General features: G+C 38.3%; 1 protein-coding gene across 1 annotated transcript in view; it reads left to right on the forward strand.

Annotated features, from left to right (window-relative positions):
* Positions 1 to 16564, forward strand: part of LOC124803133 (ribosome maturation protein SBDS) — a 58614-nt gene that overhangs the window by 39882 nt on the left and 2168 nt on the right. The window contains exon 4 of the mRNA XM_047264316.1: positions 16317 to 16484. Within this exon, the coding sequence (XP_047120272.1) occupies positions 16317 to 16484 (168 nt within the window). The remainder of the gene's footprint in view (positions 1 to 16316; positions 16485 to 16564) is intronic.

Raw genomic sequence — 16564 nt, forward strand, 5'->3', positions numbered from 1 at the left:
TTCCCCCTCCTTCCATAGTAACTGTCAAGTTTTTGAGGTAGTGCTGTATTGATAAATGGTTAAAGGATATAAGCAAGTACTGGAATGTACTGTTAATGGTCATAGAAAGAACGCTGTCAGGACTGGATGACATAGCTTCTGGCAAATCTTTTGGGTATAAGGTCGTGGTCCACAACACTCCTCTGTTCCTAACATTTCGCCCAGATCTGAGCTGGACATCTTTGATATAAGTTTTATCTTTGACAAGGATCATATCTGCTTATCAAGTGTAACTCCAGCCACAACCATTTTTCTATGGTATGTATGACACTCTTAGACGTCTGACCGATCAGTTGGCAAGACTCAGTGGAGGAGAAATGCCTGTGAAGATGTCCAGTGCAGTTCTGGGTGAAACCTCAGGATCAGAAGATTTTTGTGGACCACGACCTAAGGTTTACGAGCAGTTCATAGTCAAGCACACATTTGAGAAGGGACAGAATGGGGAAGGGGGTGAAATAGGGGATGAAGAGTATTTTAAAAAACATAATGTCACTATTAAGCCAGTTTTGAAGCTAGGCTTACAAAAATTGATATTTGGTTTCTTACTCAGAAATAAAGAAATATGTTCCAGCATTTTTGAAAATTTAACCTGATGGGTGTGAAATAGTGGGTGAAAACTTTTTTTGAAAATATATCATTATTAAAGAACTACTTAACTATTTTTAAAACTACATCTATGAACATTAGTATTTGACTTCTAAGTTACAAATAAGAAAATTCCTAAGGGGGTGAAATAGGGGATGAGATTTTTTATGAAAATATTTTATTATGAAACAGTACTATGAAAAGTATAGTTGCTACTCACCATATAGTGGAGATGTTGAATTGCAGATAGGTACAACAAAAAGACGGCAACAAAATGAACAAGAATATATTTTTGTCACATGTAAAGTACTATTAAAAAAAGCACTCCGACTGCAGGCCACAAGTGGCCCATCGGGACCATCTGACCGCAGGGTCATCCTCAGTTGAGGATGCGGATAGGAGAGGCATGTGGTCAGCACACCGCTCTCCCGGTCGTTGTGATGGTTTTCTGTGACCAGAGCTGCTAGTATTCGATCGAGTAGCACCCCGAAAAATGGCAACAGCGCATGGCGGCCTGGCTGGTCACCCATCCAAGTACCGGCCAGGTAAGGAGGAGGCTGGGGATGGGGAGGGATAGCCAGGTAGGGATTGGGGACATTGAAGAGCTGCTGGGGAATATGCAGGGATGAGGTGGAGAGAGGTTGGGGCAGCTAGGTGCAGTTGGGAGGTTAGATGGAGGGCAGGAAGAGGGGGGGGGGGTAAGTGGAAAAGAAGAGACGTAAAAAGACTGGGTGCAAGGGTAGACTAGAGGGCTATGTAATGCTGGAATGGGAACAGGGAAGGGGCTAGATGAGACAATGACTAACGAAGGTTGAGGCCAGGAGGGTTACGGGAACATAGGATATATTGCAGCGAGAGGTCCCATCTGCACAATTCAGAAAAGCTGGTGATGGAGGGAAGGAACCATATGGCACAGGCTGTGAAGCAATGAGTGAAATGAAGAATGTCGTGTGGGGTGGGTTGCTCAGCAACAAGGTGGTTCAGTTGTTTCTTGGACGCAGTTTGTCAGTAGCAACTCTTGCGGACAGGCACAGCTTGTTGGTTGTCATGCCCACATAGAATGGTAGCACAGTCCCAACCTTCTCCTTACTCCCACACATTTGCCTCTCTCATCATGTACTGCTGCTGCTTATAATCTCGCTTCAGCTGCTAGAGACTGTGGTCATGTATGTGTGAGTTGCATTTGTGTGTGTGTGTGTGTGTGTGTGTGTGTGTGTGTGTGTGTGTGTAGGGCGGTCTGTTTTTGACAAAGGCCACATTGGCCGAAAGTTTATTTTTTGTGACAGTCTTTTTTTTTGTGCCTATCTGCGACTCAGCATCTCTGCTATATGGTAACAACTATCCTTTTCATAATTTTATTATGAACGATAAATAGTTTAGACAAGAAGAGAATAGAAGCTTTCCAAATATGTTGCTACAGAAGAATGCTGAAGATAGATGGGTAGATCACATAACTAATGAGGAGGTATTGAATATAAATGGAGAGAAATTTGTGGCACTGCCTAGAAGAAGGGATCGGTTTGTAGGACATATTCTGAGGCATCAAGGGATCACCAATTTAGTATTGGAGGGCAGCGTGGAGGGTAAACATCGTAAAGGGAGACCAAGAGATGAATACACTAAGCAGATTCAGAAGGATGTAGGTTGCAGTAGGTAGTGGGAGATGAAGAAGCTTGCACAGGATAGACAGCATGGAGAGCTGCATCAAACCAGTCTCAGGACTGAAGACCACAACAACAACAACAACAACAACAACAACAATTTTACTATGAAAGCATTTTTGAAGTTAAATCTCTGAAAATTTAAATTTGGTTTCTCAGTTAGAAATAAAAAAAAAAGTTTCACTGTTTTTTGAAATTGAACCCCTAATGGGATGAAATATGGTCAGACTGATTCACTAACTCATCGCTGCCCAGCTCAAACCGCTAAGATAGAAACTTGAAGTTTGAAGAGGGTGTGAATCTTATACTGAAGGCATTGTTTAAGAATGGATTGTCAGAAATTCTGCTCCTAAGTGGGTGAAATAAGGCATATCGCTATTAAGGGAATTTTGAAGCTAGAACTATGAAAACTGGTATTTGGTTTCTCAGTCAGAAAATAAAAACCTTGTGTTCCAGCATTTTTGGAAATTCAATCGCTAAGGGGATAAAATACTGGGTGAAAGTTTTTTCACAACTAAATAATTACTAAACAACTACTAAAGAATTTTTAAGGCTACATCTATGACAATTGGAATTGATTTCTCAGTTAGAAATTAAAAAAAAAAAAAAAATAAAATAAAGAAAAAATGTGTTTCTGGAAACTTAACCGCTAAGGGAGTGGAATAGCAATGAAAATTTTTAAGAAAATATTTATATATAAAAACAAAGATGAGGTGACTTACCGAACGAAAGCGCTGGCAGGTCGATAGACACACAAACAAACACAAACATACACACAAAATTCAAGCTTTCGCAACAAACTGTTGCCTCATCAGGAAAGAGGGAAGGAGAGGGGAAGACGAAAGGAAGTGGGTTTTAATATGTCTGCTTGTGTCTGTATGTGTGGATGGATATGTGCGTGTGTGCGAGTGTATACCTATCCTTTTTTCCCCCTAAGGTAAGTCTTTCCGCTCCCGGGATTGGAATGACTCCTTACCCTCTCCCTTAAAACCCACTTCCTTTCGTCTTCCCCTCTCCTTCCCTCTTTCCTGATGAGGCAACAGTTTGTTGCGAAAGCTTGAATTTTGTGTGTATGTTTGTGTTTGTTTGTGTGTCTATTGACCTGCCAGCGCTTTCGTTCGGTAAGTCACCTCATCTTTGTTTTTATATATAATTTTTCCCATGTGGAATGTTTCCCTCTATTATAAGAAAATATTTAGTTATATTGGAAAATTTTAAAGCTAAAATTAATGAAACGTGATATTTTATTTCGCGGTGAGATATAAAGAAATATTTTATTAGGGAGTGTAAGTTGCTATGGAAGTATTTCACAAGAACGAAAAAGGGATGATTAACAAAAACTTTCGACTCCTGCTACCAGAATTGCTTTTTGAGAAGAAATATATTCGGGAAAGACCATGCTTATATGGCCTTTATTAGCGCGAAAAGCTTGGAAGGTGCTGCAGTTTGTGAACAACATAAAAATTCAATTAAACAGAAACAAACAAAAAAAACCCACTGGCCATACAGTCTATGTTAGTGAAGCAGTGGATGCTAAGCTAGTTTAATATATGTGATATTCATTTACATTTATAGCAGTCCTCACTGTGTAGATTCACAAATATTATATAGTTAATGGCTCCTTGTGTGTCGTATACTTTGCTTTATAGCATGCAACCATTTGAAAGAATAAAAGTGCATCTATAAATGTTTTTCATGAGAGAAGACAAGAGCAATGTGTACTATGTTACAGATATTTCAACAAAGGCATTATTTAAGATTTACACACTGATGATAGGATGAGGTACTAAGGATCTTGGAAGTTACAACCACACTCTTCACTTCCAGTTAATTAGGGCATATGAACCGTGTACCTAACATTCTCTGTTAATCTATGAAATGTAGGTGCAGTTATAACTGAATCGCCAGTGCTCAGTACTTGCAGCAGTGACGACATGAAAGGAAAACTCAGTTAAAATAATTGAATATAAAATTGGGTTGGATTGAACTACAGTGGTTAGTTACATATGGAAAATGTTATTAAATTTATTAATGAATCAATGGAAATTAATGGTCGCAAGCTGACTAAGAGAGCAAAATGTTTAATGGTCGCAAGCTGACTAAGAGAGCAAAATGTCTATTAATACTGAGAAATGTATGTAAGAATACTTGGTTTTGTTTCAAGGCAGAAACAGCACAAAATTGGTAAGTATTGCTCTGGCATAAGTTGAAATGGATATGTCAAAGTGAACAAATATATTTCAGTTAAGTAGCAACTCGTAGAAATTAGTTAGTAATAATAATAATAATCAAGGAACAAAAAAATCTCATCAGTAGTAAACAGTTGTGTAAATGCAATGTCTTGTGGTGTCACGCACTGTAATGCTTACTGTCTTTAATTTTAGTCAAAAAGTTGATGTTTATTCATTAATGAATGCTATCATTTAGCTTAAAAATTATTGTAACCATACAGCGTCTTTCAATAATCACTTTCCTGTGAGTTACAGTTGTGTGTATTCGTGAAGAAAAAATTTTAATTTTAAAAGAATGGTAAAGATTGTGTGTGATTTTATTGACTTATTGCTGTTCATTAGCAACTACTGCTAATCACTTTGGGCAGTTATTACTATTATTTCCCAAGATGTTAACGATTTCTGACTGCAGTTCATGAAATTGAAAACTTACTTATCCATGAAAATACCCAAAAAATGTCTTTTATTAAATCTTGCTCTGTTAAGTACTGTCTTTCAAATTATTGCTTACTAGATTTGAGCACCTCTGTGAATTGTAATCTTGCAAATATTGAAATTTTAATTACCATATTTCTTTCATAAAACACGGCAGTAGTTTCTCGATCATCAGGAGTCTTTCAGATCATCAGTAGTGGATAGGATGGATTCTACTTAAGTATTTTGTCATTCATTTAACTCTGTGTTATTGGAAACAAAATGAACTATGTTGCTGGTGAGCTGTGTACAAGACTGTCGAAGTAATTACTTGGATCTTACTTCAGGTTGAGACGTCGTCAGTGCAATGTAAGGCATTATTCATTGACGATGTGTGACACAAGCTCTTCTTGTAGCTCCATAACAAATGAAATTGGGCCCACAGTACTCTTCATGTTGCTCTGGATCCTCCTGCAGTAATTAAACCGTGCCCATTTAGTGCCACATACTTCTAATTATTTGCTGAGCCATTACGTACTTCAACACCACTGTGTTAGGCACATTTCTCAACAAAAATCCACTGCATGATCGCACTCGAGGGTCCCTCTCAACACACTCCTACATTTTCCCCTGCACTTCACTGAACTACTGGCATGCCCAGTGACAATGCAACTGCTAATTCAGTATACTCTCTGAATGCCCTGGCAAAGTCAGAGTTTCTACTTACAGAAGCTTACAACTAACATTTATTTTACTTTACAATGAGGAAATATTATACACTTATTTATAAACTTTGGTTCATAAAAAAGTACATACAAAAGCAAAATACCAAGGAAAAATTTTCGTAGCACACTGAGGTGTTGTGTTACAAAGTGGAATTTCATAATGATAATTAAGTTCATGAGTAAACAGCGCCAAACTGTCATAGATATTACTTTCAAAGATGGATCTGAAAGAGGAGTTGTTAGATCGGTAATATACTAACATATTTCTTTGTCAAAGTTGATATGTCAAATATTCATGTCAAAGAAATTTGATGGTGTAATAGGGAACTTAGTCAAATCTCACTTGTCTTCAATTAAATATCAGCAAATATAAAGCCTCACCGTAGGCGTAATCATAAAAGTCATTTGTCTTCTGTTCACTGCAGTGTGAAACTTAACTGCTTGGAGTGCTGGCATCGCTACAGCAATCTGCGGTCTCTGTAGTGTGTTTGTAAACAACATTTAAAAGTTGGCGTGTTCCTTCATATACAGGGTGGTCCATTGATAGTGACCGGGCCAAATATCTCACGAAATAAGCATCAAACGAAAAAACTACAAAGAACGAAACTCGTCTAGCTTGAAGGGGGAAACCAGATGGCACTACGGTTGGCCCGCTATGGGCACTGCTATAGGTCAAACAAATATCAACTGCGTTTTTTTAAATAGGAACCCCCACTTTTTATTATATGTTCGTGTAGTACGTAAACAAATATGAATGTTTTAAGTTGGACCAATTTTTTCGCTTTGTGATAGAAGGCGCTGTAATAGTCACAAACGTATAAGTACGTGGTATCACGTAACATTCCGCCAGTGCGGACGGTATTTGCTTCGTGATACATTACCCATGTTAAAATGGACCGTTTGACAATTGCGGAAAAGATCGATATCGTGTTGATGTATGGCTATTGTGATCAAAATGCCCAATGGGCGTGTGCTATGTATGCTGCTCAGTATCCTGGACAACATCATCCAAGTGTCCGGACCGTTCGCCGGATAGTTACATTATTTAAGGAAACAGGAAGAGTTCAGCCACATGTGAAACGTCAACCACGATCTGCAACAAATGATGATGCCCCTAGTAGGTGTTTCAGCTGTTGTCGCGGCTAATCCGCACATCAGTAGCAGACAAATTGCGTGAGAATCGGGAATCTCAAACACGTCGGTGTTGAGAATGCTACATCAACATCGATTGCACCTGTACCATATTTCTATGTACCAGGAATTGCATGGCGATGACTTTGAATGTCGTGTACAGTTCTGCCACTGGGCACAAGAGAAATTACGAGATGATGACAGATTTTTTGCATGCGTTCTATTTAGCGACGAAGTGTCATTCACCAACAGAGGTAACGTAAACCGGCATAATATGCACTATTGGACAAAGGAAAATCCATGATGGCTGCGACAAGTGGAACATCAGCGACCTTGGCAGGTTAATGTATGGTGCGGCATTAAGAGGGGAAGGATAATTGGCCCCTATTTTATCGATGGCAATCTAAATGGTGCAATGTATGCTGATTTCCTATGTAATGTTCTACCAGTGATACAACAAGATGTTTCACTGCATGACAGAATGGCGATGTACTTCCAACAAGATGGATATCCAGCACAAAGCTTGCGTGCGGTTGAAGTGGTATTGAATAGCATATTTCATGACAGGTGGATTGGTCGTCGAAGCACTATACCATGGCCCGCACGTTCACCAGATCTGACGTCCCCGGATTTATTTCTGTGGCGAAAGTTGAAGGATATTTTCTATTGATATCCACCAACAACGCCTGACAACATGCGTCAGCGCATTGTCAATGCATGTGCGAACATTACGGAAGGCAAACTAATCGCTGTTGAGAGGAATGTCGTTACACGTATTGCCAAATGCATTGAGGTTGACAGACATAATTTTTGCTTTTATTGCATTAATGTGGTATTTACAGGTAATAACGCTGTAACAGCATGCGTTCCAGAAATGATGTGTTCACATTGGAACAACCGAAATAAAATGTTCAAACGTACCGACATTCTGTATTTTAATTTAAAAAACCTACCTGTTACCAACTTTTCATCTAAAATAGTGAGCCATATGTCTGTGACTATTACAGCGCCATCTGTCACAAAGTGAAAAAAGTGGTCTAACTAAAACATTCATATTTCTTTACGTACTACATGAATGTGTAATAAAAATGGGGGTTCCTATTTAAAATAACGCAGTTGATATCCGTTTGACCTATGGAAGCGCCATCTAGTGGGCCACCCGTAGCACCATCTGGTTTCCCCCTTCAAGCTAGACAAGTTTCGTTCTTTGTAGTTTTTCATTTGACGCTTATTTCTTGAAATATTTGGCCCGGTCATGATCAATGGATCACCCTGTGTGTGTGTGTGTGTGTGTGTGTGTGTGTGTGTGTGTGTATATATATATAAAACAAAGATGAGGTGACTTACCGAACAAAAGCGCTGGCAGGTCGATAGACACACAAACAAACACAAACATACACACAAAATTCAAGCTTTCGCAACAAACTGTTGCCTCATCAGGAAAGAGGGAAGGAGAGGGGAAGACGAAAGGAAGTGGGTTTTAAGGGAGAGGGTAAGGAGTCATTCCAATCCCGGGAGCGGAAAGACTTACCTTAGGGGGAAAAAAGGACAGGTATACACTCGCACACACGCACATGTCCATCCACACATACAGACACAAGCAGACATATTTAAATCCACACATACAGACACAAGCAGACATATTTAAATATGTCTGCTTGTGTCTGTATGTGTGGATGGATATGTGCGTGTGTGCGAGTGTATACCTGTCCTTTTTTCCCCCTAAGGTAAGTCTTTCCGCTCCCGGGATTGGAATGACTCCTTACCCTCTCCCTTAAAACCCACTTCCTTTCGTCTTCCCCTCTCCTTCCCTCTTTCCTGATGAGGCAACAGTTTGTTGCGAAAGCTGGAATTTTGTGTGTGTGTTTGTGTTTGTTTGTGTGTCTATCGACCTGCCAGCGCTTTTGTTCGGTAAGTCACCTCATCTTTGTATATATATATATATAGTGTAGATGGGAAGGTGAAATATGCTGCAGGTGACTTCATAAGCACAATCACAGCAACAGCCCTCCACCTTTCCGTCTGGAAACATCCAGGCAGCTTTTCAGCAAGCCGAAATAGAGGATGTGGTCACAATCTAAAATAAAAAAGTCTTTCTTAGCTGTCCATTCTACTTTGTTTATTTTTGAACTTTGGATGCTACAAGTTAGAAAGCGCTTCATCGTTTCGTACTTCTTATTAATTTTGTAGTGACATCTTCAACTTTTATAGTCCTGTCTTCCTCAGTTGCGTGTAATATTACGGTATATTGATAATTTTTACTTATGGACCGTCTGACAGCAACTGAATAAAACACAATTTTAGTGCCATACGCGTTTCGCCTTTATTTTCTGCAAGGCTTCATCAGTGGCCTGGAATATGTACATATGTTAGCTATTTTATTTACATTTTTGTCATTGTGCCTATAGGTTATAAACAATTCTGGTGGTTGGTATTTCCTATTAAGTAGTAATGTTTTGAACTGTACTTACAGGCTGCATGGACAATCTCTTACATATTACGCTCCTGTTGCCAATTTGCGGTTTTTTCCACAGCAGTATGCACTGAAAGCTTGTTTTAATGCAATGTTTTGGTTTCTGTCGCCGACTGTCAAATGTTTTTGCGAAAGATCGAATGTTATTGCCAAACTTATGAGTGTAACTACTGGAGTATCTGTGGTCTGTTCGTGTATGCATTTGTGTGTGTGTTTGTGTATGTGTGTGTGTGTTTTTTGGTGTGATATATATTTTTTTGTGCTGTGCTGTGTGTGTGTGTGTGTGTGTGTGTGTGTGTGTGTGTGTGTGTGTCCAGATGGTGTGGGGAAGAGTTTTTTGTTATCATTTCCTTTATTAAGTGTAGTAGGGAGCCTGTGCTGATGTGTGTGTGATCATTTATCACATGTTTGTTTTCTGATATGGCTTTCTGGATGTGGAAGTTTTCTTGCATTTGTATAAGATGTTTGTCATGGTTGCTTATTCTCATTATTTTCATTTCTTGTTCCATGTTTGTAGGATGATGGTTGTAGTGTTTTAAATGCTCTGCTAGGAACAACGGGTCTGACACACATGTGGTACACAAGCTCAATCAAAAAATAAAAACAAAAATAAAAACAAACACAACAGTTCCACAATACAAAAGAACTCACAAGCTGAAAACTTACAAACACACTCAACAAACACACACAATGACAACACCACACAGAAAAGAACCAGATGGTACACCATGACCTACACACATAAACTAACACACAGAGTTGCAAACATCCTAAAGAGACAGGGTTTCAAAATAGCATATAAGCCTGGGCAAACCCTTCAATCACACCTAAGCCAGCCAGCTACCAAGAGGGACAAATTCCAACAATCAGGAATATATAAACTTGAATGTCAAAGTTGTGATGCAGTATACATAGGCATGACATGCAGGAATTTTGAAACAAGATACAAAGAACATATCAGATGTTGGAAGTATGAAACAAATCATTCCACATTTGCAGAGCATTTAAAACACTACAACCATCATCCTACAAACATGGAACAAGAAATGAAAATAATGAGAATAAGCAACCATGACAAACATCTTATACAAATGCAAGAAAACTTCCACATCCAGAAAGCCATAGCAGAAAACAAACATGTGATAAATGAACACACACACACATCAGCACAGGCTCCCTACTACACTTAATAAAGGAAATGATAACATAAAACAAAACAAAAAAAAACTCTTCCCCACACCATCTGGAGACACACACACACACACACACACACACACACACACACACACATACACACACACACAGCACAAAAAAATATATATCACAAAAAAAAAAACACACACACACACACACACACACACACGCACATACACAAACGCACACACAAATGCATACACAAACAGACCACAGATACGCCAATAGTTACACTCATAAGTTTGGCAATAACATTCGATCTTTGGCAAAAACATTTCACAGTCGGCAACAGAAACCAAAACATTGCATTAAAACAAGCGTTCAGTGCATACTGTTGTGGAATGTGGAAAAAACTGCAAATTGGCGTTCATAAGAAGAAGAACAACACCAAAAATGCAACAGGAGCGTAATATGTAAGAAATTGTCCACGCAACCTGTAAGTACAGTTCAAAACATTACTACTTAATAGGAAATACCAACCACCAGAACTGTTTATAACCTATAGGCACAATGACAAAAATGTAAATAAAATAGCTAACATATGTACATATTCCAGGCCACTGATGATGCCTTGCAGAAAATAAAGGCGAAACGCGTATGACACTAAAATAGTGTTTTATTCAGTTGCTGTCAGACGGTCCATAAGTAAAAATTATCAATATACCGTAATTTTGTAGTTGTTGGAACGCTAATTCCATTATAGTATTCAAAAATAAAAGTAGTTCTTATTGCCCATATAGTGTACTAAACATTTATTTATCTTCACATATTCCCCCTTGCTTTATGAAGCGCTTCACACATTTCTGTGGAATTATTTTGGTTAATGTCCAGTGTGATATTTGAGTACTGTGTTGCAAATTAGAGTAGCTCTCTCCTGTATCAAGAAATAGCAGTGTGACAGTTTGCTTGTCGTCTGTACATATAGCATTTCTCAAGAGAGTGTTCTGTTTTGTAATATAAAGAAACCACTTTACTGAACAAATACTGAAATATGATCTCATCCACTAATAAGTAACATAAAAACTTGATCCAGTTGCAGCTCTCTCAACAAATTTTGCTGAATGCTTTTATTGTCCCGACGAAATACCTGTGGCTTCATCCAAGTATGTTTCCTTTTTTTCTGCTGCTTTTCTTCCAAATATACACATGATGCAATTGTGGAAAGCAACTGCAGTGCATAATAACAAGTTGCTGAAAAATATGACGACAGTGTAATACCGCATTTGTCAGTAGCTAATTTTAGTCTTGAGTTGATAGTCCCAGTTGTAAATTTTGTGAAGCATTGGTGTACTGCAGATTATTTTTCTACAGCAAGTTGAAATGAAGAGATATATAGTGGAACTTTGATTTTAAGTTCTCTGATTTTTTGTTTTTTTGCAATTCCACACTATAAATTTGTATCCCGTATGAAAAACCCATAAGATCAGTGCTAAAAATTCCTTAATTTTATGTTTCTTCCTAGTAAGATTTACTTTGACTCTGCATTTACGACTTAGTTCCGTTTTCTTCCTATTGACAATTGATGTGAATTAACGGGTTATAAATGGCAGAAAAGACAGACGGTTCGCACCATGGGTGGTGGAGGAATATTTTAGGCCATTGGGGAGACACGAGAGAGGAAATGCTGATGTAACCCACAATCGGCACTGCCAACACAACTTACAACATTTAGCTTCACCACACACACATATACAATTACTGTTAGGTTGCAGCAGCAATGGAGATACAGGAAAGTTGACGTGAAGAGTTCTGGGCTGGGCCAATATGTGATGAAGGGACCCAGCCGTCATGTTTTCTTGCACCACTTATAACTCAGTCTCATCATTTTGCATGTATTTCTGATGTAATGTATTCAGCAACAGTATCAATCCTCAACATTTTAAATTCAGACACTGAGTCCTGATGACTATACTCTTATTGAGTGGTGACTTGTTACGTCACCCAACAGCCAGTGCAGCCACCACACCACACAACACAATACTAAAGCGGGTCAAAATCAACTACTCAAAGTGCATGTGCCTTTCGTACTTGTGCATAAATCAGTGTCCAACTATGATACAAGTGTGTTTATGACATCAGTGATCTATAGATCGTGCCAACTGCGGAGTTCTACATCTCCGAGTATGCTGCATGCTGTGCATGCAGAGAGACATGGGACTATGGCAGCATCTGCTTACATTGGAAGTTTTGACCTATTCTGATGAAGCTCACTCCTATTACAGATATGGATTCTGCACTTTTGTGGGTTCTTAATCTTTATTGTGTGTTTGCTTTGTTTTCGTGGCACATTGAAAAACTACACAATGTCCTGGTATGTTTCCTACTAGTGAGAGGCGAAATATCTGAAAGCAAAAAGTATTTACATTTTACAGAGAAAGAGCCTACGAGTGTTTTAATGAAAATTATTTTAACAGTGTAAAACTCAGTACACTAGACTCTCGCTAATCTGGTCATTCCTGGCACATATGGGTGTCGGATTAGCGGAAGTGCCGGATTATTGAGTGTCTGAAATTTATTTTATTCATTTATTGTGTTTTTTGTTTATTTTGGAAACATAGTGGATATAGTGTACTGTACTTTATTAAACCGAAGGATACAATTTTGGAACATAGAGGATATACTCTATTAAATCCAAAAGTATATTAATTTTGAAAGAAAGCTTAGTCCTTGAGTGTATACTGTGCATAATTACACAGTCGTATCACTCACTATGAAACATGTCCCTAATTTTTAACTGTCACAATGATGATACACAACGGTGGCATGCTTTATCACACAACTGCTTTACAAGCATTACATCGGTACTACATGTATCTGGTTGTTATATAATGTACTCCAGGAAGACCTCGGCAGCTTTAGCACCAGCAGCGTGAGAACTCTCCAAGCTCTCACATCCTGTGTCCTCTTCTTCATCACCTTCATCATTACTTTCTTGCACGCCTTTGATTATTTCTTCATCTGTTAAAGTTTGGTCCGTATCACAGTTTCCTCATTCAGCCACTTAGTAACATCTTCATCATCCATTTCTTCTCCTCCTGGAAGGTTGTAGAACCGCTCTCCACTTTATCCCATGCTTCGGCTGCTTGGAAAACAACATCACATATGTTAATTGCTTTTCATGCCTTCAGCATAGTCTCGATAGTCAGTTTCACTTTTGTTCAGCAAGGAGATGACAGGTGAATGTTGATAACGTTTAATTGATCCCAAAATTCCCTGGTCCATGGGCCGAATGAGGGCTATCACATTGGATGGGAGTGCTTGTATACCATCGGACTTTAGAGAAACATCTGAAGGATGACTGGGAGCATTGTTATTATAAGGATAGCTTTCAGTGGATGCTTTTTCTTCTTTCGCTCTTTTCCCACTGGTATCTGTCCATCCACACTTTCTTCTGAGCGCAGTACTGCACTGGTATGAGTATCTATGTCAGTGTATTGAAAACAACGTGGATTTGGTATTTTCCAGCACCTTAAACGGTAGTTTATAATTCCCATTTGCATTATAACATGCCATTAATGTTACACACTGTTTCTGTTGCTTGTAACCACAAGCTTCCTTCTCGTTGTTGGCAGGTATTGTTTTCGAAGGAAGCATCTTGTAAAATTGTCCAGTTTCATCAGCATTATACAAGGCATCAGCAATTAAATCTTCTTCCAGTCAGCTTTCAAATGCCATGTCATCATCCCCCCCCCCCCCCCCCCCCAAGTTTGATAGCCAACCTTTGCTTGCTGCAAACACTACCAAAGTTGTTTGTTAAATGCAGCTGGTTTTTCCTTTATAATTGGGCCACTGACTGGAATTCCTTTACTGTGTTGTTGTAGGAACCATCTATAAACAGATACATACTGTTCCCCATTCTCACTCTTTCGCATAACCTTCCATTTTCTCAACTCACTATCCATTTGTGTTAAGTACTGTTGAATAACATCATCTTTCTTTTTGATGTAATAAGTAGTTGCTCATCCAACATTGAACTCAGCAGCAATGGCTTTCTGCAAAGAACATTGATTTAACTTATCAAAAATTTCAAGTTTCTGCTTGAGGTCTAGGTAATGTGTTTCCTTTTAAAAGACACGATTCCGAACTTTAAACAAAACTACAGTTTTAAATACAGCAGATAAAGCATTGTTTCACATGATAATTCATTGTGCACGTGTTTTTTGGATATGCGCCAGGTTACTGAGAGGGCAGAGTACTGAGGGCCAGATTAGCGAGAGTCTAGTGTATTACTAGACAATAAAAATAATTTTCGTTGTTATTTGGCACCTCGCAAAAAAATGATGAGACAAAGGATAAAGGAACAAGAGCTATGTACTGCATTCTACACACTGTCTTATGTTTTTCCAAGCATATATTTTCTCAATAAAATAAATTTGTATTTTCTCAAATGTTTGGATGGCACTTTTCTATTTCAGTTCTCAAGAGTGAACAATTTACCATATGACCTTTGACAAGAACTTCCACTCTGAATTTTGCTTTGGTCATTATTAAACCCTATTGTCATTGCTTTTTCCTACATTTCATTACTATATTTTGATTTTTCCGTGAGAAGGATAATCCTCATAACCTTATGTTCACCATTCAGATGCCAAACTCCACTGCTGACATGTATATTAAAATGACCACTCAAAACAGCCAAGACTCAGTAAGGGCATAAAATGCCAGAGGCCTTGCAGTAGACGCATTTGTCTCGAGTAGTAAGTTGAGACAAGAAAGTCAACCATATAAAAGGGATTAACATACGTAAATTGAGCTCGCCTGCTGGATACACTGCAGGTCACTGTGCTCGCATCACCAGAGTATGCAGCACTGCCATTGGCTGCAGTAGGAACACACACATCCTCACATGTTGGATTCACCTTGTTCATCAATTTTTGATTTTTTTCTGGGTGAGAAGAAAGGAAAGATCTTTCAAAAATTTAATCATTTATGCCAGTTATACATGGTTTTCCTCAATTCTGCATTTAAGTCTGGAACGCATGAAAACGTAAAATAAGGGTTTCGATGGAGCATGAGGGGACCCTGGTATTTCCTTTGTGTAAATTTAAAGCCATTATAATGGTGAGTTGTGCTTGTATATAAACAAAATGGCAAGAAATGTGACTTTGCTTTAGCCATCACATTGGGCATAACACACAAGAACTGGCACATTTTCTGTCTGCCGTAGTTCTACTGATTTTTGTGTGTATATATAACACACACACACACACACACACACACACACACACACCTAATATGGCTGATAAAACTTACAGAAATGAAAGTAACTGTGTTATCTTCATTTTTATCATGAATAAATAAATTTGTTTAAAATCAGGTCTCATACATGTGTCTCATTTATTTTCTTGGTATTTTTACAAAAATCATGTTGATGCTTTACACAGTCGAAGCAGCTCCATGTTTGACATTTGCCAGATATATGATGTAACAGAAAGGTTAGCTGTAGTGTAATGATAAAAATCAATAGATACTTTGTGGCTTAGGAAATAATGAGTAATTTTGCTTTTGTGTAGTCACTGTACAACATTCATCTCCTGTTAGATATAAGGACAGGAAGCACTGGAAATACTATTAAAATGGTTAATTAATGTAAATCAGATGAAAGAACATACATTGATCAAGCTTGGATCTGTGCATAATAGCTTTCCAGAATTGGTGGTTAAACTGCTGAGATATGATGATAGGGGTATTCCTATGGATTTCTGTAGTTTTAGTTCTAGGAAATATATATTTTATAGGGACATTTAGTGCATTGATTATTAATACATAAACCAAAATGTTAGGGATTTTCAATTACAAAGATTTCAGGACACGTTGAAAGTGTGTGCCATAGTATTCTAATATGAAAATTCATACATTACAGGCACTTGATGTAATACCACAGCTCAAAGCAACAATTCCACTCGAGAGAGCGCAAATGAGGTTGCGCATTGTAGCGTCTGGTAAAGAAGCTAGGAAGTTGAGAGACAAAATTGCAAGCCTGAGTAGTAATGTAGAGAGTGAAGATTGGACTGATGGTCAGTTAAATATGGTAAGTATTAACATACATAAAGTTTCATATAGAGGGCTATGTTGGATAAACTGTATGAGTAAGGTCTTCCAGCCTTCATT

This window comes from Schistocerca piceifrons, chromosome 1, assembly GCF_021461385.2.
Source record: "Schistocerca piceifrons isolate TAMUIC-IGC-003096 chromosome 1, iqSchPice1.1, whole genome shotgun sequence".
Classification (NCBI taxonomy): Eukaryota; Metazoa; Arthropoda; class Insecta; order Orthoptera; family Acrididae; genus Schistocerca; species Schistocerca piceifrons.